Source organism: Pectinophora gossypiella, chromosome 27 (genome assembly GCF_024362695.1).
Source record: "Pectinophora gossypiella chromosome 27, ilPecGoss1.1, whole genome shotgun sequence".
Taxonomy (NCBI): Eukaryota; Metazoa; Arthropoda; class Insecta; order Lepidoptera; family Gelechiidae; genus Pectinophora; species Pectinophora gossypiella.
This window is the reverse complement of record NC_065430.1, coordinates 1,103,708-1,127,079: the sequence shown is the minus strand read 5'-3', so window position 1 is coordinate 1,127,079 and position 23,372 is coordinate 1,103,708. Positions and strand designations below refer to the sequence as shown.

The following is a 23,372-nucleotide window of genomic DNA, read 5'->3' as shown; positions in this document are numbered from 1 at the left end:
GCTTACAACGCCTCCGCCTAGATGACGCTAGCTAGCGGGGATAGTTCCGACTCGCGGCGAGAGATGGCGCTGATTACGGAGCTAGTGTCTAGTTTCGTCGCTAGATGGCGTTGTTAATTTAATAAATTGATTTCGCAAGTGTTTCTTTTTCCTTTGAATTCCACAAAATAGTGACAAATGACATAAAACTCTTTAAATGACAAACACCTGCGACTCGTGCACCGCTACAGCGGGCCCGTCGGGAGCTTACAACGCCTCCGCCTAGATGACGCTAGCTAGCGGGGATAGTTGCCGCTCGCGGCGAGAGATGGCGCTGATTACGGAGCTAGTGTCCAGTATTGTCGCTAGCTGGCGCTGTTAATGTAATAAACTGATTTCGCAAGTGTTTCTTTTTTAGTGTTTTTTTTTGTGTTTATAATAAACGTTTCTTTCTTTCTTTCTTTGAATTCCAGAAACTAGTCCAAATAATATAAAACTGTCATTCAATAGTCGCACAATAATGGAGAAAACGTTCGGATTAGGTAGATCATAAAAAAAATAAGTGCTCCGCTCGCGGCGAGAGATGGCGCTGATTAAAGAGCTAGTGTCTAGTTTTGCCGCTAGACGGCGCTGTTAATAAACATATTTCTCAACAGTGTTTCTTTTTCCTTTGAATAGTCGCACAATAATAGAGATTAGGAAGGTTACAAAGAAATAAATGCTACTCTTCCGCTCGCGGCGAGAGATGGCGCTGATTAAGAAGCTAGTTTTGCCGCTAGATGGCGCTGTGAGATGATTTCCGCCTTTGGTCTTCCGGATTCCGTGCTTCGGAGGGCACATTCCCGGCTATTAGCCGTAAAACAGCTCCGCCAAATCGCAGTGGTGCAGCGTGGTGGTTGCTCCATGCCCCTCCGGTTGATAGAGGGGAGGCCTGTGCCCAGCAGTGGGACGTATGAAACAAAAATAATATATATTATCTACATTTTATTCTACGCATTATGGAAGACACTCCTAGCCTTCTTTTCTTTCTTCTTCTTCTCGAGCCTTCTCTTCTGCTTTTCCGTGCTACGCAGAAGATTCTTGATGGCGTCTTCTGGATTCTCTTCTTGGTCGAGTTCTGTCGTGCTTCCGTCGGCTGACGGCTTAGTTTTCTTTGCCGCTGGCTCGCCGGTCGTAGTCTGCACTTTCCTTCTTGGTTTGTGACTGAAAAAATATTTGAAAAATTACAAATAATAGTAATTAAATACATCAGTCAGTTCACTTAATTTTCAATAATAAAATTTACTTGGAATGTTGGAGATACCAATTTAATGGTAACACTTACGTCATCAAAGGGCTAGCAATGGCGACTTGTCATAGGATTGAGCATACCTGGTTTTCTTATACCATGGTTAAAACTGGTTTGCTGTATAGGTAACGGATAGGACCTAGACTAACTAGGGTCTCTATACCCTTAACTGGCTTTTACTGTTTGGCTGATATCTCACCCGACAGTCTCCATATTTTCAAACAGCACGTCCAGCTCATCAGCCTCAGACTCCTCTTTCACCTCCTCTTTGACTTCCTCCGTTGGGTGTCTGAGCGCGGTGGAGCTCTTTGTCTGAACTAACACGCGTGTGAGCTTCGAGGTTAGATATTGCTGTAAAAAACAAATTTACTCAAAGCAAATGGAATTCCATAATAATAGTCTCTGTTGCTGGCAACACACTGGGCACCCTCAGGCCTGTTGTCTTAAACGTTGTACCGGGTGAGAGCCTTCAGCGCTCCCCATTTGTCCGGCCAAGTAGTTAATGCCATCTGCGGCAAATCTACAATAAGTCACGTCAAAAAAAAAAAAAGCTGGCAACACAAGTACAAACATTTATAATTAAAACACGTAATAACGGATTCTTACCGCGTTTGAAATAGGGATATGAGACTCCCGATATATCGACACTGTTGCAAGTGCCATGATCACGGGATGACTGATGAGATTGGAGTGGAGTAGGTAGATCCATAATTTTCTACGGGCAGACATATAGGTGTGTCTTGCAACAGTGTCGAAATATCGGGAATCTCATATCCCTATTTTAAACGCGGTAAGAACCCGTTATTATGTGTTTTAATTATGATAATAACCGCGTAAACTTAAAACAATGTACAAACATTTTTTTTTTAGTTAGCCTGGATTGTCCCACTGCTGGGCAAAGGCCTCGCCTCTGAGCGTAAATATATATAATGGTGCTAATTCCTGTAAATACCATCTAATTTTATTTTAAGTTATATCTGTCATTTTCTTATCCGCCGAAAAGGAAAGGGACGGGTAATCGACAAGTATAAAATTTATGGAACACACGTCAATTTTAAGCACAAATCTAAACCAACCGTCTAAAAATTTTACACCCGTCAATAACCCGACATAGTTAAGTAGACAGCACGTCAAACGGATTGCATACCCGCGACGTACCTTTTGATTCGCCCGGGTTATTCATTCATTCACTCATTCTTCCTAAAATTAAGAGCTGTGAATCATCCGTCCCTTTCCTTTTCAACGGATATGAAAATGATGGATATAACTTAAAATAAAATTAGGCGGTGTCTGCAGGAATCGGGGCCATTATGCAACTCAGATCAGACTTACATAATGGTTCTTCAAACTTTTTTTGAAACTACCCACAGTGACACATTCTCGAATGCCCTTTGGTAATGCATTCCACAGTTTGACAGCCCGCACGGTGAACGAGTCACCGTAAATTTGTGTAGAATAGTTGAATTATGTTTTGTACATGCGGGCCAAATTGATAACCTCCTTTTTATAAAGTCGGTTAAAAAAGCCTTCGTACCTTGTAAACCAACTCTTTGCTAGCGTAGTCGTGTATGCGGATCTGCCTGTCTAGCCCGGTGCTGACGACCAGTCGGGCTCCGCCCCCGGGCGTAGCCCCCACCACGTCCGTGACAGCCCCCGCGGCTCCCTTGTATCCCTTGTCCTGCTTGCCTCTCCGCAGGTCCACTAAATGCAGCTGCCCGCGACCGAAGCCCACTAGAACTTGTCTAAAAAACAGACAACTTATCATCAAGCCTGTATCCCTTTTTTTTGACTTATTGTATTTTTTTTAACTACTTGGCCGGACAAATGGGGAGCGCTGAAGGCTCTCGGCTCAGGGCGTCGTTTGAGAGGATTATGTTTCAGAAATCAGAATCATTTATTCAACGTAATTGTCATGGATATAAACTTGTTGAAGGTCAATGTAACATTTTTGAATTTACGTCATTTCGCAACGTGTTATGGCTGACGAGAAGAAATGACAAGAAACTCTCACAACCTGTATAGTCGGGGGAAAAAAGCTGCAAGAAAAACCTCGGCACAGGGACCTAGACGTTTTTTTTTTAAAAATCAAAATATTATTATACAATTAAGTAATTTACTGCCTAATATCAGTTCTCAGACAGTTAATCCCATGCATTCATATCTTCTAAATAATCACTAACTTTATAATAACCTTTTTTGTAAAGGTTCTGTGCAACTACTGACTTAAAACAGTTGAAAGGCAAATTCTGAATGTCAACGGGAATCTTATTGAAAAAATGTATACATTGCCCCTTAAAAGATTTAACGATCTTATGTAATCGACTGACTTGTAAAGCAAGTTTATTTTTATCAATCTCACCGTTCATCGAAGCTTGGGGCGATGCATGTAGCCGCCATATTGGGAAACTCTACGTTACAAACTGGCCGCCTCTGAGCTCGCGAGTCGTATAACCTGGAGAAAAACATTTTTTTTTTTTATATACAGCGTGTTGGTGACATCGTAACGAAAACTTTGAGGGACGATAGAATTGAAAATAATTAAAAAACAACTCAAATAATCATTAATTTTGCAACGAAAAATTCTACTATCTATTTAATCTTAATCTACCTCATAAACTGCCTATATACGTCCCACTGCTGGGCACAGGCCTCCACTCAATCAACCGGAGGGGGTATGGAGCATACTCCACCACGCTGCTCCACTGCGGGTTGGTGGAGGTGTTTTTTACGGCTAATAGCCGGGACCAACGGCTTAACGTGCCCTCCGAAGCACGGAATCATCTTACTTTTTCGGACAATCAGGTGATTCAAGCCTGAAAAGTCCTTACCAAACAAAGGACAGTCTCACAAAGTGATTTCGACAATGTCCCCATCGGGAATCGAACGCGGACCTCCAGATCGTGAGCCTAACGCTCTAACCACTAGACCATGGAGGCTGTTAATCTATCTAGCTATGTATAATCCATACCTGACATAGCCATGCCTGGAGCAGACAGCAGCGAGCCGCCCCCCCTCCCCGGGCAGGAACGTCACGCCGGACACCCACACCGGCCTCCGCAGTTGCAGGAAGTCATTGGGCAGGTTTTTTGCTGCGAATACTGGGGCCGTCTCTCCTATACGCCAGATCTTTAGGTCGTTTTCCTCACCACCTTAAAATAGACAACACATTATACAGCATATTAGTGACATTGTAACTGATGATTCAGACCATGATTCTGAGTTAATATCAAATGAAAATTTCCGTCACAAAATTCATGTCTTTTTTTTTTTTTAATTCTTTACTTTTGCGATGGAAAATTCCAATTGATATTAAGTCAGAATAATGAGCTGGGCCACTACAAACAAGACGTCTGAAGAGATCCTACACTTGGGATAACCTGTAGCAATCTACAATAATCTGATCAACATGCAGGCATCTCAACAATGGGCGGACATGCCTTACACGCCAATACTGCTTAGCAAAAAAACTGCTTATGATTGGAAAACCGATCGCAAGTTAGAGAGGGGAAAAATTACCTGTAAAGTTCTTCTTCTATCGTGTGGGTTGTGAGGTGGATTACCAAACCCATCAACCCTGGTGTCAGGGTTACTATTGAGCCGCCAAAGGCCCTGATATGGCTCATGTAACGACTACTAACTTACATCAGTAAGTAGTAACTGGGACCAACGGCTTAACATGCCTTCCGAAGCACGGATCATCTTTCTTTCAGACAATCAGGTGATCAGCCTGTAGTGTCTGTGTGATGTTCATGATGAGTCCCCACCGGGATTTGAACCCGGATCGTGAACCCAACGCTCAAACCACTGGACCACGGAGGCCGTTTCATCTTATTACCTGTAGCAAATAATGTTGAATCATCATCACAGACTCTCATCTGATCGAGCTTGCCACCAGTGTCAACTGTGATCTCCTGCTTCTTGCTCCAGACCTTCACGACTCCACCAGCTACAGCGGCTACCAGTCTCCGCTTGTACCGTCCAAGGCCCACCACATCACCGGTGCCAAAGTCTGCTGTGTACGTCTTTGTGAAGCCTTCCGTTGTGTTGTACACTTGTATCTGCAAAGATATACAAAAACATAAGATAAGTTCATGACGATATCCCAATGGGTTGGTGTGCGACCGAAACTAGGTTTTAGAGCCGAAACCGAATTACGGGCACGGCTGTAAGTTTTGGTCAAAACCGAAACTTCCATATAAGGGCACGTTTTTGTGGAAAAATAAATAGGAATGTAACATATTTTTGAAGGTATTAATTTTTATATTTTTAAATGAAAAGTTATGCTATTATAAAAAACTAATTTCAGTATTTTTGCTTTTCATGCAGTTCTTAATTTTTACAATTTAAAAAAATATATAATTACATAATGTAGACTGAATGACGTTTATACCTTTGCCATTGTTTTGTTTGTATTATAGACTATAGTTTATTAATTGATCCGGCTTTTTGGCGGGTAACGAGAACGGGACAGTTGCTTTCTTCATTGAATAATCTAAATAATTTATACGAAGTGGTGTTTTGTGGTTAATGATCACATTAAGTTAGTCGGAAGACATTCGCGAGTGTTATTATGTCGGAGTATTCAATAAACAAAATGTATCTGCCTATTTTCGCTTCGTGCCAGGAAGCCGCTTCATAACTCGAAAGTTTATGCGGACTTTTGAGTTAATTCGTTTGGATTTATTTCGTTTAGATTCGGGGTTCGGAGTAGGAGTCTACTCCGAGGGTGGGGGCTTAGGTTTCATCATCATCACCTTTCGTCATTTCATTAATCATCAAGAAAAAAAATACGTAAGACATGGCTGTATAGTTCCCTTTGCCTTACCCTTCGGGGAAAACCAAAATAAAAAAAAAATCATTGAAGGGACGCCAGTGCCCAGTAGTGGGACGTATATAGGCCGTTTATATTATGTATATTCATTTTTTTTTCTTATTAATTAAATTAATAATAACATTTAACATGTAAAATTACCTGTTGGTTTTTCCGTCCTAGCAATATTTCGGTTTGTTCTGGATTTCCCCACTCCATACACGTTATCCCGTCGTCTTTCTGCAAGGACTTGATATCCACCAGATTTTCTATACATTTTTTTGTGTTTTTTATAGAGTTTGTATGGTATTTTATATCTGAAATACATCCTTAATTTGAAAATTTGAGAATTTAACATTTGTACGTTCAGAAATAACTTAAGAACGTTAGTTATATGAGTAGAAATTGTTATTCTTTTTCAATTATTACTTTGTTTAACTGTAAAATCTAAAAGTAAGGTGGTAAAAGCAAAACTTAACTTTAAAGTCTTATGAACTACTAAAATACTCACGTTTGAAGGAACCGATTTTAGTAGCGACGAATATGTCGAATTCTTTGTCTTCTGTGATCACCATTTTGGATATTTAAGTGCTATTAGTTCAGTTTTTCAAGATAATATACAAAATATACACGCAAAATGCAACACATGGTAACCTTAACATAATGAATGACATTGACTTTTACGTTTCGTTGTCATCGTTTTGGGTCTCGCTCATCAGTTATGTTCAATTTATATATTTGTGTAAAAAATATAAAAACTTTCATTATTTATATTATGATTGCATAATAGATGGGAATTTCTATCGTTATCTTTACATTACAAAATTGACCATTTAATGAAGTAAAACGAAACGCACGTAAACGAATTTACCGTTAAAAAAAATAAAAACCTCATTTCCAAAATGGCTGTCGTTTAGGTTACGCGTTCTCGTTTTATTTTTGTTTTATTTGCAAAATTTTAAAAACTGTTGACTGAAAACTGAGGTAAGTGATTTGTTAAATGACAATTACTTCCTTACATTTGTTGTTTTTGCATTTTTCTGATGGGAACGTGTTGAAATTTCTAGAAAAACATGGGTCGGTCGCCCAGCCCGCCGCGGCGGAGGGATGACAGAGAGCGGCATCGGGACCGCAGGGACCGGGATAGGGACCGCGAGCGGCGGAGACCGCGCACCCGCTCCAGGTCCCGGTCTCTCGACCGTCGGCGGCGCTCCCCTGACCGCAGGCGGTCACCTTCCCCGTCCCGCCGAAGAAGATCGCGCTCATCCTCCCCCGGACCTTCCACCTCCTTCGCGCCAAAGCCCAAGAAAACCTTCGGAGAGCGCCCCATCATAACCCCAGCAGATTTGGAGGGAAAGTCACCCGAAGAGCAAGAGATGCTCAAAGTTATGGGGTTCTGCGGCTTCGACACCACTAAAGGTAAGAAAGTTGACGATAATGTTGAGGGTGAGGTGCACGTGGTCCTGAAGCGGAAGTACAGACAGTACATGAACAGGAAGGGCGGGTTCAACAGGCCTCTCGACTTCGTAGCATAGGCGACTGTGACGGATTTTTGCTACCTGTGGCAGTTTTTCAGTCAAGCATTCTCGAGAACCGTATTAAGACCTACAGGGTCGTGTTTTAGTTAAGTGCATCACTTAACATGTGATATCATTGTTAGAGCTTGTTTTTTTGAACGCTGAACTTAGAGGAGAGATTGGTTGCCCTTTGGCAGACCCTGTATTCAGAACGGCAAAACTTGTATATAAACACTGCACTGTGTCTCTTAGGGATAACAATCCCTTACCGACATGGTGTAGTGCTGTAGTAGTGATCTTTTGAAGAGTGATGGTTTGATCAGTAAACGCTGTAAACTATGAGCCTGGCATAACCACCAAGAGGGGGCTCAAGCCTCGATAAAAAAAAAAAATTCAGCCTTAAAAGTGTTGGAATTATAGCGTTAGTACTTTGCCATCAATATTTTAAAAGTAAAACTTGGCCATTTTGAAAAGTAAAAAAGGTGCTGTCGGCCATTGCTGTTTGTAAAATTCTTTAATTCCATTTCAAGTTTGGAACAAAATGTATTTGTTAAGGATGGAGGCTTTACTAGTAATTACTCCAGTTGAATATCTTTTTTGTTACCAAAAGAAAGTGTAAAAAACAAGCTCTAACAATATTTTTTTTACTTAGGAGTAAGTGTTATTGTTTTTTACATACAAAATGGCTGTGGCATACATACATTTACATTACACACACATACACATTACGCACATAATAGTAATTCAAACATACATTCTCCTTTTTGTAAATACAAAAGTTAGGTTATTTTCTACATATGAGGAGAACACAATCCAAAAACAGTGACAATTGAATTTTTTTTTTCACAGAATTTTGTACATTCAAAAATCGTATGTGTGATACAGCCATAACATTTTTGCCACAAGACTGATGAATAACTTGTTTAACATTTTTGCTTTACAATATCCAAAATATTTCTATACATTATGTTATGATAGATCTGTTAACCTCCAAAACCTCACAAAATACAAGTATTTATTGTACCTACAATATACCATAAACCATACAATTCAAGAAAAACGCTTTGGTGCCTTTATATTGGCAGAATTATCGTTTCTAAAATGTGCAGTTATATAAATTACAATGAAAAACCGAGCCAAAATCAACTATTTATGGAATACATAAATGACAAGTCACTGTAGTGCTGTGTGCCACTGGTTTGCTTTCCAAATGGGCAGTGCCAGTTTGGACCCCAGTACTGGACTTGCAGCAATAAGTTATTCATCTTAAGTGCAATTTTCCCATCACATTGGCCTTAACATAAAGCTCGGCTAAGCGTGGGTACTCAGGCCATCTTGCGATGGATGTACCTGCCTTGCACAATTGGGAATGTACTGGGAAACTTGTAAAAATCCTATAAATTATAATCTATGGGCACCATAGCAATCTGGCGGTTTAAAAGGGCCACATCAAAGCAATTCATCTAAAAAAAAGCAATATTGCTAATAGACATTTGTGTGCATTGCGCACTTGTTTTTATGTGCGCAAATGTCAAATTGCAATGTTGCTTTTTTAGATGAATTGCTTCGATGTGGCGTTTTTAACGCCCCTGGACATAAATTATGGATGCAATCAGTCTTGTGGTGTATACTTAAGTTAGTAATAAGTCCGTTACACAGTGCCCGCGCGCCGCCTCGGCCCGCGCGGGTTCGGTTCTGCGCTTGGCGCACCATGAAGCTTCCAGCAGTCTCTAGACGGTGACAAATTGTGGTCTCCATCTCCTGGATTCAAAGGCAAACGGGCTACAAGCCTTACTTTCTAAATGACTTCAAAATGTTCTTTTTTAAAACCATTTTAACCAACCAAATAGCTTATTTTTCATAGAAATCTCTTAAGACCGGTATCGTTGCTATGGTCAAATAATAGGATAAGTAGTCGGGTGCCTTCAGACGGCCACAACAGAACCTAATTTATTTCTTTATTTGGCACACCAACAGTTCCTACAATATATTCACGCATCATATACATTTAAATCATTCTATCTAATTGCACAACTTTAAAGGTGAGCAATGCATTCAAAAGAACAAAGGAAAAGCAAAAAAAGTGTACAAAGTTCTAACCTAGAAATCAGACCTTGAATTTTAGCTTGACAGCTCTTATAAGTAGTACCGCACATCACAATATTTAGTCCTTTCAAATTAACTTGAAATTAAGTTGGTGTGGTACTGATTCGACGCCGATAGACACCCCACTTCAAGCCACGGGCCTGTGTAGGGTCAAGGGCCTATAAAGAATATCCGGTGAAAGTCGGTTAAAGCTTTTTTGCAAGGTCAAAAGGCCTCCCCTTACTAAAGCCAAAGGGGTGTAATTGCATTATTGAGGTTTTGTGAATGTGTGCATATAGGCTGATGAATTTACTCGTAAGTTTATATCACTTCAAGGTAGGCATTCATCTTGAAATCGTATTTCCATAAACAATATTTAAGTAGAAGTTTTAAAAAGCTAATTAATATAATAGTAAAATGCATACTCTTTTCCTATTTTCTATTTAAATCTTGCTCAAATTTTATTGCCGGTGAAAAAATAATCAAAAAACAAGATGGCCGCCATACAAAGTGTATTATATTTGCTCAATCGTTAGAAGTAGTTGGGTCAGTTTCGAAGAGATACAAGACACGCGAAGCTTTAGCAGCGAGCGCACCGCGCAACATCTAGTTGGTTTATAAAATTAATAACTATTAATTTGAAAATAGAACATTTTGAAGTCAGATAAACATTAGCTGCTCTAAATCTTACAACTTTCCTCACACTTCAGTGTTGCCGGGTTTTACAAAATTAAAAATATTTTTTTGCCAACTTGGACCAGGAATGGGAGACCGTGTTATAAGACTGAAGTAGACCGTATTTTTTACGTTGCCCGCAGAGCGCGCCTCACAACCCCCCTAGCAATAGACAGAGATATTTAATATACACTGCCCCTTCCTCCACAATATACAATAGTCAAGATTTGGGAGTCAAAGAGTGCTGTTTTCAAGGCAACATAAAATTTATGTCTTCCTGTTGTTTATTTAGGTAAACATTGCATGCTCGAGAGGGATTAAAAAGGCCAAATTGAAGCGATTCGTCTAAAAAAGCATTATTGTTATTTTCACTTTATAAAATTGCAATATTGCTGATTTTAACATGAATTGCTTCAATCAATGTGGGCATTTTAGAGCCTTAGGGTTTATTAAAATGTAAAATAAGAAATTTGAAATGATATCTCGTATTTTTTTTTTTTTTTTTTTTTTTCAAATAAATCGGTTAGGTAATAATGAAGATATTTCACACGCAATTTTTGCCTAAACTCAACAAACAAGACAGACAAACCAATTGTTTTAACAACAGCACTCTCTGCCTAACAAGTCTCCATAGATATACACAAGTTGTACCAATAATTGTGATATTATTTAATATTATAAGCACAATACATGCTCTCTGCGGGATGCGGTTTGCGTTTCGAGTCCCCTTCTAGACGACTGGGGTCGCTTGTCACTCCATCAACACTTTTGAATGAATCTACAAAACTTTTCAAAAGTTGGAAACTATTCTGACTAATATACATTGAAATAATATAGGAACTGGGCAATACACAATGTTAAGGCTGCGTTTCCATTGACGCGGAGATGTGCAGGAATCGACCAATCACCGTGAGGAAGACAGTGACAGAGCGTCTTCGTTTTTCGCTCTCTCGAACGCTGTGATTGGTCAAATCCGCACTTCTCCGCCCGTCTCCGCGTCAATGGAAATCCGGACTAAAGAAAATCTGTCATCTGTAAGTTTGGACTACTATCTGACTATATTATAAGCTGTTTTTTATGATCTTGAAGTAGTGGCGGATTTGCGTCAAGGCCCAGTGGGCCGAGGCCATAGAATTTTCACAAACAACGCACACAACTAAAAGCAAAAAGGATGTTTGACCAAGCTTCTGGCCTGTCTAGGACTACAAATCTGCTACTGTTTTGAATATTGTTTATTATATAGGTACCTTGTGAATTAATATTGTGCCAGCTCCTATAGAAACGAATCATCAAATCAATCTTCAATTCTTGCAGTTTACGATTTTTATACAGACTGATTACTACTGAATCATTTTACTGTTGATTTTCTACCGTTTTCTCTGTTGTTATTTTTTATACACACTGATTTCAACAGAACATACAACTGGGCGAATTGGGTAGTTTCCCAAGTCAAAGATAAATTATGAAATTCTGATTAAATAAACACAGATCTAAAGGCGAAAAATAGTTTTCTTTTTTCTATTTAACTTATTTGTGAATCGTAATAAAGAAAAATGTAATAATAAGTGCGACTTTTTGTCACTTTTTTCTATGACGTCACAGGTTGCTTTTTCGTACAATTTCCATAGTAATTTCGTGTTTTGACGTTTAGTAAAAGTAACTGATTTGACTAGTTGGAATCTACCCTATTATAATGTCAATTTTGATACTATTGGGTATGGCACCATGAATTAATTAATTACATGGAAAAATCTTACGTTTACCTTTTTCTATGACTGGTTCAAAAGTCCTTACAAGTATTGGTTTTTTGTGTCATGCTCGAATTTATTTTTTTGGATTTTTTGGCCTGGTTACAAAGACCTTTAGGCCAATGTCATACTCGAAAAAGTAAACTTAACAGATAAAAAATTAGGATGGTGTTTTTTTTTTTTTAATTAAAATCTAAAACTATGTTTACATTAAAGTTTCAAACATTACATCTTTTTAATACAAAATTCTTTTGTCCTTTTTGTTACGGACAATTGACATTTTACCGGTGCAAAAATAAATAATTTATTTTACTAATTGAATGTGATCAACGATTCATTCCCAATGTACATACCACAATATTTATTTGTAATTAATTAGACGAAAAAATGTTTTTAACATTTATCTTTTTATTAAGAAAAAATGGTAAAAACTATTTTAGTCATGCGAAAAAATGTAAGTAAAGAAAATGAGTTTATCTCTCGAAATTGTAAATTATTTTTTTAAGTGCAAAGTCAGTTTTTTGTTGCGATTTCTGTTTTCATAACATAATCACATACAATTTAGTTTTTCGAAAAAAATAATTCATGTATTTATCATTTTACCATTAAATAATTCAATACAAAAACTGACTAGCACTGAAATAGTTTAAAAATGTATAATTTTGTGTATATTTCGGATTAACATAAATCCTTGGGTGTTATAATTGTATAATTTTTGTATTATTTTATTTGTTAATTGTAAAGACCAAGGAAACCAAAATAAAAAGTTTTTGGATTAAAACTGATTTTATTTTTGTCACACCTGTTTATCTCATTTACCAAGATTTTATTGTGCAATGTCTCGTCTTTGCCAGCAGCCGAAGGCTCCTGACATGGCTGACGTAACGACGACTTACGTAATTAGTAACCGGGAGCAATGGCTTAACGTGCCTTCCGAAGCACGGATCATCTTACTTTCGGACAACCAGGTGATCAGCCTGTAATGTCCTGTGATTTTTGTGATATGTCCCCACTGGGATTCGAACCCGGGACCTCCGGATCGTGAGCCCAACGCTCAAAAACTAATATGCAGCACGCGTAAAGGGGAGGCGAATAGACATATTCATATTCATATATTTATTTGTATTTATCATACATTGTCATTATTTATCTATCATACATTATTAACATCAAGTTTAGTTGAACATCATTATTTTATAAAAAAAAAAACAATTTCAATTATATACTTAATTCAAGATATTTTGTGTAACAATAAGTAGTTAATATTTAATAAGAACTAGATCAGAACACTTCACTATTCATTCATCAATGAACTCCTTAACGCTATAGTAAGCTTTTTGTGTGAGTAGCACTTTTAATTTACCAATGAAACTTGCATCAGTAGGTACATCCTTCAGATCCTTCGGTAACTTATTGTAGATGCGCGGTCCCATAACACGCAATGAGTGAGCAGTGTGTTCCAGCCTATGTATTGGGGTTACAAGTTGACATCCTCTCCTGTCAGACTGCCGAGGCGCGACAATAAACTCCGACATATTTCTCCGCACATACCTAAAATCCTCCTGATTTGCCGCCATAATAGTACATATTGCCGCCAAACATCATTTTTGTTTATTTTAACCGTAGGACAGGCAAAGGCATCGTAGCCTGTACAGCCAAGTCACCGACAAATACCTTCCAATTTGATAAACGTTCAGAAACACTGTCAAGACAGTACAAATATTGTTGTTATTCCGTTACCATAGCAACCACAAACAAATGATTGTAAACAAAATCGTATGACATTAGCACTAATACTCGCTCGTAGAATAAATTCGTTACTAATTTTCAGCTTAAAATGTCCAATTTGAGTGGTTTTGATAGTGAAGCGATAGGTTTCGACTCTATCAGCCAGAATAAGAGGTCTGAAACTGACTGTTCTACGCAGACATATTTCACTGAAAGCGGTACAGCTTCACAGACCAATGTGGCGAAAGATTGCGGTAGCATGGTCACACCTGAAGAACTGAATGCTGAAGATGATATTTTGAAGGAGTACCCACCGCCTGGTAAGCTTATTATAAGCATAACGACCTCTGTGGTCCCTGTTAAGAAGGCTGATGAACCACAATGACTCAGCGAATAGCCCCAGTGGAACGACCTCCGTGGTCCAGTGGTTGAGCGTTGGGCTCACGATCCGGAGGTCCCGGGTTCGATTCCCGGTGGGGACATATCACAAAAATCACTTTGTGATCCCTAGTTTGGTTAGGACATTACAGGCTGATCACCTGGTTGTCCAAAAAGTAAAATGATCCGTGCTTCGGAAGGCACGTTAAGCCGTTGGACCACAGAGGCCGTTATTAATGTAATTTCTTTGGCCCAAACATCTAGCAATATTGTCTTTGACATTTTACCTAGGCCTGAATGAGTTTCTGAGGAAGGTGGTGCCTTCAATGCTGGAGCAGCTTGACAACAGCGACAAGGATTACCTCTACCAGTCTTCGGATTCGGAAGATGACGACATCCTTACTGCTAAGGTTAAGTACATAATACTTAAATTTTTTTATGTTTGTTTGCCGCAAATGGCATTAACTACTTGGCCGGACAAATGCGCGCTGAGGTCTCTCACCCGGTACAAAATTTAAGACAATAGGTCTGATCTGAGGGTGCCCAATTGGGCGCGAAACTCGGCTCAGGGCGTCGTCTGAGAGGAAAATATTTGAAAGGCGCTGAATGAGGGAAATCGTCGACCACGCCGGCGGATTCGGTAAGTATATCGGGGTTTTGAAGTGTTTGTTGTTGTGAGCTGATGGTCGCCTCTATGGCTGGAGAATCGGGTCGTCGGGAACCTATTTTACGTCCTTCGAGCGTCGATGGTTTTCAGTTCCTATCTACTTACACACACACACAGACAGACACACACAGACACAGGACAGACAGGTTTTGACAGGTTTTACCTAGTTTAGGCACCAGCCTCTTCTCAAAAATTGTATGCACAAACCAAATACTTATTTATTTGTTTACTTATTTGTTAACTTTATTTATTTGTTTATTTCATCGTTTTATATGTATTGTTTTGTAAGTATTATTGTATTTCTTTCATGTATTTGTAGATACACTGCACACACACACGCTTTTAATATATGTTTTTGTAAACTACTTTGTTTTCATAGTATAAGTAAATATTATTATGTATTCATTCAAGTTGTATTTGTGGGAGACACGGCTTCCGTGCCTCACTTAGCAGGGTCCACAGAATACCAGCGTCGTGGCTCGCGCCGCGGCTTATGCTGAGTGAGGCCCTTTTATAAAGGACACCACCACCATCGTTGACCAGTCCATACACTCGATTGTTTGTGTTTCTCGTGTATGTTGTTTTTATTATGTGTTTTGTTTGATTGTAAGTTGTGTGTTACTCCGTGTTTTAAATTATATATTTGTTTTATATTTGTAACTGTGGTGTCCCTTTATAATAAACGTTTCTTTCTTTCTTTCTTTCAAATATCTTTTGTTATGGATTCTTTTTGTACAGGAAATAAACTTTTTACTTACTTACTTACTTACGGAACATTAAACTTAAAAAAGGTTATTAAGTATATGAAATGAATGCGTGGGAGCTGACATTAGGAAGCCAAATTACTAAATTATATTTAACAAAACTTTGTTATTTTTAAAAAACGTCTAGGGCCCTGTGCTGAGGTTTTTCTTGCAGCTACTTTTCTGCGTCGAAATGTCAAAACAAAAATGAGATAGAAGCTATATGAATAGGAATACAACATCCTCTATAAGTTATCCCGTTTTTCACAGGGTCCACTTAACCTAACCTGAAGATTTCACAGGTCCGGTTTTTTACAGAAGCCTGTCTGACCTTCCAACCTGTGAAGGGAAAACCAGCCCAATACAGATTAGGTCACATACCCCCGAAAATGTAATTTTCGGGAATGTGAGTTTCCTCGCGATGTTTTCCTTCACCGCTGAGCACGTGGTAATCATTTATGATCCTGAATTAATTCAAAATTATGAACCATTAATTGTCATAAACCTGACAGAGGGCAGCAGTAACTGTCAGTACTATTCAGAGGCGGAGGACAGGAGTCCTAGTACGGCTTTAAAATAGACTACTCTGGGCGTCAGACAGAGTACTGCGGGGCAGAAGGCAAGAGGGAAACCACTGCTCTATTTTTCCCTATAAAGTAGCATGGATAATGCTACACCGACAAGAGCGTGGCTCTTAAATTAGTGATGATGATGAATTGTCATTAAAAATAAAATGTATGTTTTTGTAGGTGTTTTTAGTCTATTACAGAAATTACATGTAAGTAACCAGGAGGTCTTAAGTGCAACCAGTTAATTTGTTACTTTGCAAGAAACTGATTGGACTTTTGCAGCTTACCGTACCTATTAACTATAGGTGTTCCAAGAGATAGACCTGAAGGTGGACATGCGTCTGGGCGCCGGTGACTCGCAGCCCTCGGTCCTGGGAGTCACGTGGTCCAGCGCTGGCAACTCGCTGGCCGTCTCCATCGGAGAGTCCCAGCACGAGAATTGGTGCCAACATGATGGACTGATCAGAGTAAGCTTCTATTCCTCATTGCTCGCTGGCACTAAGCATATTCTGTTCCGCTCTCTTCTTCTATCGTGAGGGTTGTGAGGTGGAGTACCATCCTCATCAACCCTAGCCTCAGGGTTATTGAGCCGTCAAAGGCTCATGTAACCATTACTTACTTACATCAATAAGTGTGCCTGAGGGTGCCCAGTTGGGCGCGAACCTCGGCTCAGGGCGTCGTCTGAGAGGAAAAATATTTGAAAGAATTAAGCGATAAGCGCTGAATGAGGGAAATCGTCGACCACGCCGGCGGGGTCGGTATCGGGGTCCTGAAGTGTTTGGTGTCGCGCTGAATGAGGGAAATCGTCGACCACGCCGGCGGGGTCGGTATCGGGGTCCTGAAGTGTTTGGTGTCGCGAGCTGATTGGCTGCCTCTGTGGCTAGAGTAATCGGGTCGTCGGGATCGTAGATTACGTCCTTCGGACGCCGATACTCTTCAGTACCGTCCCTAAGCGGAATGTACTCGGAAGCCGCAACTACCAGGGGATTTGGGTGTATACCAAGGGATTTGGGTGACTACCAGGGGATTTGGGTGACGGCGCTGCTCTGTCTCCAACTAATCCTAATTGGCAATAGCTGGTGCTGATTGTTGCTACTGCTGTATTATCCAGGTGTATACAGTGAAACGGGCTGAACAAGACAAGCTGGTTCATACCATGGACATCACTGAGAAGAACTGTGTCACCGCGTTGAGGTACCACCCTTCGGTGTCCGCGCTGCTGGCCTACGGCAGCGCTTCAGGAGAGGTGGTGCTGTGCAACCTGCGGACTGCTGAGGATGGGATGCAGCTCAGCTCGCCGGCAGGTAGGGCTTGACTTGACCGCGCTAATGGGATCACCGGAGACTAACTGAACAACAATATCAGAATAATTAAAACACATAATAACGGGTTCTTACCGCGTTTAAATCAGGGATACGAGACTCCCGATATTGCGACACTGTTTCAAGTGCCATGATCACGGGATGACCCGCTGCGTGTGTGAAACCGAAAAGCGCCGTGCGCGGCGAAAGGTTAGCCAGACAGAGCAAAAAAAGAGAAATGTCAAATTGACGCAAAAGCGCCGCCATTTTCCTTCCCCTTCCTTACTCTCCCTCTCACACCCCCTCAGGACACGTTCATAAACTTAAACTTAACCCCACATCACGTTCATAATAATCTTTCATTTCCACATATTTATCTACAGGATGCCACGGCTCCAAACGCGTATCAGCGCTGTTGTGGGCCGACCCTCCTCTGGCCAACATGTACCTGACGGCGCAGATCACCAAAACAGGCAAGCGTCGAGGGGCTTCGGACCAGATCCTCATCTCCTCCGGGAGCGACGGCACAGTCAATGTTTGGCAGGTGAGTGGGTAACATCGATCTTCAATCAGTGCCAAACCGAGAAAGATTGCTCAGCTGCTTATCCCTCCAACCTTAAAAATACCCAAGAAATATGGTATTTGACTGAGTCAAATATAAATTATAAAATGCTAATCTAGAAACAGAAGCTGTTAAAACTCTTTGTTGTAATCTACAATAAGAACAACAATGTATTGATTGATTTTATATTGACTTATGTATGTATTTTTGTCTTTTGTCTTATCAAAAACTGTCACTACGAAATATAGGTACGTATTTACCACTACGACTTATGTTTTCTCTGTTATAACAAGTGAAGCCAGTATGGCATTACTGACCAATCATACAAATATACTTTATTGCGCCAAAATAAAAGGAAAAAATTACAAAAGACTCTTAACTAGGTACATGGCGAAGGGCGGCCTTATCGCCATCAATAAAAGCGGTTAAACGTCGTTCATAGATATATTTCGAAAATAAATCGAAAAGTAAAATGAGACTGATTTTTGATCACTTTAGATTGGCTTCTATTTCTAGATTAGCATTTCGTAATTTATCTTTGACCCGAACAAATGCCCTATTAAGAACCGCTGGTCAGAATGATAGATGAATTCTTCCCACAGGTGAACGCAAACTTGAAGATCTTCGAGAATGTGATCAGCTACAATATCAACGGGTCCCGGAAGATGGGCGCCCCGGACATCAGCTGCTTCGACTACATCAAGACTTACCCGCTACGCCCAAGCGACCAGAAAGTTTCTGATGACGTGTTCGTTGTTGGTGAGTCGTGTGTGAGGGGGCTTGCGAAAGAAATTATTAGAAAAACTTACAGGTTGCCTCGCCGATCAACACATAACATTTGGCCTCGTTCAGGGACACGCGAGCCGTTACGCCTCCCCCGCCGCGACCGTTACCCGCCATTTAAGCTGGTGTCCAACTAGTCAAATCAGTTACTTTTTACTAAATGTCAAAACACGAAAAATGACGACGCCGTCATAGAAAAACGTGACAATTATAATTATTATTCGCATATATTATTACATTTATCTTTATTATTAAAAACCTTTAGATCTGTCTTTATTTAGTACTTAATCAGAATTTCAGACAAACGTGTGCAAAAACGATGGGGCGCGATTAGGATATTCGACTGGATCAAAGATAAATTATAAATAAGTACTTACAGGATTCTTGTTTGTACTTCCCTCTACTTTTAGGACATCTGTAAAACATCAGAAATTCAATAAATATCTAAATATCTTATATGCTAATCTACAAATAGAAGTTAGTATAAGATGATCAAAAATCAATCTCATTTTGAATTTCGACTTATTTTCGAATTCGATTTAAGAAGTTAAGTAATAACGAGCAAAGACCGCTTTCATTGATGACGTCACAGTATTTCTATACATACTTACTTAAAAGTACTACAAAGAAAACCTTTTGACGTTTCGTAAAAAGTACCTCATTTGACTAGGTTGTCAAGTAGCCTATACGAAATGCGCGGGAAATATTTAAATAACGAACATTTACCCAACCTTGCTCTCTGTTCGATTGGGGATGAGAGCCCCTGTCTGCGTCGCTGCAGTGGGCTGCACGCGCCCAAATGTATTATAAATAAGTATTTGATATTGTGTTATTTTTATTTTATGCTAACACTAAAAATAAGTCATTTACTAACACATACGAGTCAATGGTTACTTGGAATAAAGATTTATTATTTATTTATTTACAAGGGTGAATATCAAAATGTGCCAAGTTTGGTGGCGAACTTTCATGTTATTTTTTCGTGAAAAATTAGGTTCCGACATGAAAAAAGGATAGTTCTAGCTACGAGGTAACTTGTTCCTTGTAACTTGTTCCTCGTAACTTGTTCCTCGTAGCTAGAACTATCCCTTTTCATGTCGGAACCCAATTTTTCACGAAAAAATAATTATGAAAATTCGCCACCAAACTTGAAAGTTTAATCATCATCATCATCACCAGTCCATTAACGTCCCCACTGCTGGGGAACGGGCCTCCTCTATGGATGGATAGGGAGATCGGGCCTTAAACCATCACGCGGGTCCAGTGCGGATTGATAGTTATTAACGACTGCTAATGCAGCCGGGACCAACGGCTTAACGAATTTTTTTTGCCCCCAGGCACAAAAACCGGCCACTTATACCTCTGCAAGACAAAAACAGATCAGCTCAGCGAGTTCATCGATGACCTAGATCCAGTTTACGAAGTTCTGGAGGGACACTCCACGTGTGTTATGGACCTAGCCTTCAGCTTCCAAAAGCCAGGGGTGTTTGCCTCCATATCCATGGATTCTGAGTTGAGGGTCTACGACATCAATCAGGCTGGACCTCTGAAGGTAATCGGGACAACTTTACCAAAACTTCACACACCAACATACATGCGCGCACGCACGCACATGTGTGTGAGTGAGACTGTAGGTTCGCGCGCGCTCTTTTACTCTAACTGGGACCAATTACTAGATTGTGACTAATTATGACATTATTTGTAATATTGTACGTCCGACATGGACATGCTGTTGAGACAATTTCATGATGTTTGACACCTGCATGTATGTACCTACACAGCTTCACAATAAATGTTTCTTGTTGTTTCAATGACTTAACGTGTCTTCCGAAGCACGGATGGTGATCAACCTGTAATGTCCTAACCAAACTAGGGATCACAAAGTGATTTTTGTGATATGTCCCCACCGGGATTCGAACCTGGGACCTCGGGATCGTGAGCCCAACGCGCAACCACTGGACCACGGAGACCATACACAGTGAACGTGTTAAATAATATATTTCGCACGGTAGATATGTCATCATCATCGTCATCAGCCCATTAACGTCCCCACTGCTGGGGCACGGGCCTTCCCTATAGATGGATAGGGAGATCGAGCCTTAAATCATCACGCGAGCCCAGTGCGGATTGGTGCATATTAACGACTGTTAATGCAGCCGGGACGGGACCAATGGCTTAACGTGCCTTCCGAAGCACGGAGGAGCTCGAGATGAAAACTTTTTTTGTGGTCACCCATCCTATGACCGGCCTTGGTGAAAGTTACTTAACTTCAACAATCGCAGACCGAGCGCGTTTACTGCTGCGCCAGCGAGCTCCTCACAATATGTAATTTATGGTAGGTAAATATGTAATTTATGGACTTTGCTCCAGGTCTTGTGCTTGGATATCCCAATATCCTGCATGGCGTGGTTGCCAACCAACCCGTGTATCACGGTGCTGGGCCTTAGCAAGCCAGAGAGGCAGGTGCTAAGTGTCTACAATGTGTCCAGTGGAAGACCAGTCAAGGTGGAAGGGCTGAGCGGCGGTGCGGGCGTGCGCGCCATTGCTGTCAACCAGAGCGGGTAGGTATTTCATTCGAGATTTTAAAGTTCAAACATAAGTACATTGAAACCTAAGATGGAGAAATGTGTCTTGGAGGTACGTAACCTGTATTGGGCTGGTTTTCCCTTCGCGGCTTGTAAGGTTAGTGAGGCAGTCGCTTCTGTAGAAAACTGGACCTGTCATATTTCGTTTTTCGAGATTCAAAGATCAAACATACATTGAAAAGAAAACTAAGATGTAGAATTACGTTTTGGAGGTACTTACGTGACATAACCTGTATTGGGCTGGTTTTCCCTTCGCGGGTTGGAAGGTTAGACAGGCAGTCGCTTCTGTAAAAGACCGGACCTGTCAAATCCTCAGGTTAGGTAAGCGGACACCGTGAGAACGGGAAACGCCTGGGGTGATGACGATGACATATAAGCCGCGTTCAGTACAGTTTCTATAAAGGTTATTTGGCCGATTTTATATTTAATTATACCTCCACACTTACCTATATAAGATGTAAATAGTTTGCACCGACGATCTGTCTTTGGCGACGTGGGTATGCTGCCGCCAAAGGATGTTTTCGGGGTACCGAACAGAGCATAGTACCCCGCTAGCCACAAGTTGGTAGTGTGACTAGGGATCGACGATCAAACGGTGTTATATTGGAAGTTGTATATATGCGTCGCGCTGTGTAAACTTCGATAGCGCGTTTCAGGACTGCATTATTGAATGGTGGCGCCATCTGTTGCATGTGGGCGGAACTAGCTGGTCAACTAGTTAGGTTCGCCACATGTCTATAGCGCTAATATGACGCTAGGGAGGTAATCTTACTTAAAACACATAATAACGGGTTCTTACCGCGTTTAAAGTAGGGATATGAGACCCCCGATATTTCGACACTGTTGCAAGTGCCATGATCACGGGATGACTGATGAGATTGGAGTGGAGTAGGTAGATCCATAATTTTCTACGGGCAGACATATCTGTCTACCCTCTTTCTTTGCCGTTTGTTTATGTATTTGATATCGGAATGTTCGGAACCATCTGAACTCGCACCAAATTCACTACGACGACACTTGCAACAGTGTCGAAATATCGAGGGTTTCATATCCCTACTTTAAACGCGGTAAGAACCCGTTATTATGTATTTTAATTATGATAAAACCGCGTAAACTTAAAACAAGGTAATCTTCCTGATATATCTTCAATATCTTCCACAGCACTTGTCGTATAGCCGCGGGGGACGAGGAAGGCGTGGTCCGGGTGTATGATTTGCCGTCCAGGCGCATCAGACTGTCCCCGGAAGACTTGGAGTTCTAACATCATCTTAGGAGACAGCTGTTGCCTGTGCCTAGCCGCCTGTTCCACAGAATAGTGTCAAGCCGAAGACCAGGGGGGTGCGGTCTGCATGTTAACGTGGTCTGCATGATTTTCGTCGGCGGCGTCCTAATAGACACAGCAAATGTCTACGTAGATGGACATCGAAGGTGTGCCGCGACGGCTGAGGGTAAAAAGGCCACATCGAAACAGTTCGTCTAAAAAGCCATTTTTAGACTAAAAAGTAAGACCCAGGAGATGGGGTGAGGTCGGCGCCCGATACGAATAGGTTAGTTTCCAACTAGGTAGTCAAATCAGTTACTTTTTTATAAACGTCAAAACACGACATTATTATGGAATTTGTACGAAAAAGCACACTGTGACGTCATAGAAAAACGTGATAATATTTCGGACTTATTATTACGTTTTACTTTTTTATAATTCATAAATAAGTCAAATAAAAAAAAGAAAACTTTGTCACCTTTAGATTTGTTTTTATTTAGTAATCAGAATTTCGTAATTTATCTTCACACGACCCAATTGGTGCGGCGCGGAGTGTTTTTTTTTTTTAATAATATAGGCTCGCGTTTATCCTCAATCTCACCTGTGGGGCTAAAATGGCCACATCGAAGCAATTCATCTAAGAAAGCAATATTGCTATTTGACATTTGCGCATATAAAAGTAAGTGCGCAATG

At 40.5% G+C, this 23,372-nt stretch overlaps 3 protein-coding genes across 3 annotated transcripts; 2 read left to right on the top strand and 1 right to left on the bottom strand.

Annotated features, from left to right (window-relative positions):
* Positions 1–947: 947 nt before the first annotated feature.
* On the bottom strand, positions 948–6,759 carry LOC126378920 (WD repeat-containing protein 74). The gene is made up of 8 exons (XM_050027442.1): positions 6,589–6,759; positions 6,240–6,394; positions 5,103–5,325; positions 4,236–4,416; positions 3,627–3,719; positions 2,802–3,009; positions 1,467–1,618; positions 948–1,182 (listed from the first exon to the last, which is right to left on the bottom strand). The coding sequence occupies exons 1-8, from the start codon at positions 6,650–6,652 to the stop codon at positions 969–971; spliced, it is 1,290 nt and encodes a 429-aa protein (XP_049883399.1). The 5' UTR covers positions 6,653–6,759; the 3' UTR covers positions 948–968.
* A 218-nt stretch (positions 6,760–6,977) lies between these two features.
* On the top strand, positions 6,978–11,413 carry LOC126379007 (U4/U6.U5 small nuclear ribonucleoprotein 27 kDa protein). The gene is made up of 2 exons (XM_050027585.1): positions 6,978–7,061; positions 7,145–11,413. Exon 2 carries the CDS (start codon positions 7,151–7,153, stop codon positions 7,610–7,612), a length of 462 nt encoding a protein of 153 aa, XP_049883542.1. The 5' UTR covers positions 6,978–7,061; positions 7,145–7,150; the 3' UTR covers positions 7,613–11,413.
* A 2,344-nt stretch (positions 11,414–13,757) lies between these two features.
* Positions 13,758–23,121, top strand: LOC126378897 (cytoplasmic dynein 2 intermediate chain 2-like). Its single transcript, XM_050027395.1, has 9 exons — positions 13,758–14,150; positions 14,500–14,618; positions 16,493–16,654; positions 17,299–17,491; positions 17,872–18,032; positions 18,653–18,809; positions 20,171–20,385; positions 21,204–21,394; positions 22,580–23,121. The coding sequence occupies exons 1-9, from the start codon at positions 13,940–13,942 to the stop codon at positions 22,677–22,679; spliced, it is 1,509 nt and encodes a 502-aa protein (XP_049883352.1). The 5' UTR covers positions 13,758–13,939; the 3' UTR covers positions 22,680–23,121.
* The last annotated feature ends 251 nt before the right edge of the window (positions 23,122–23,372 follow it).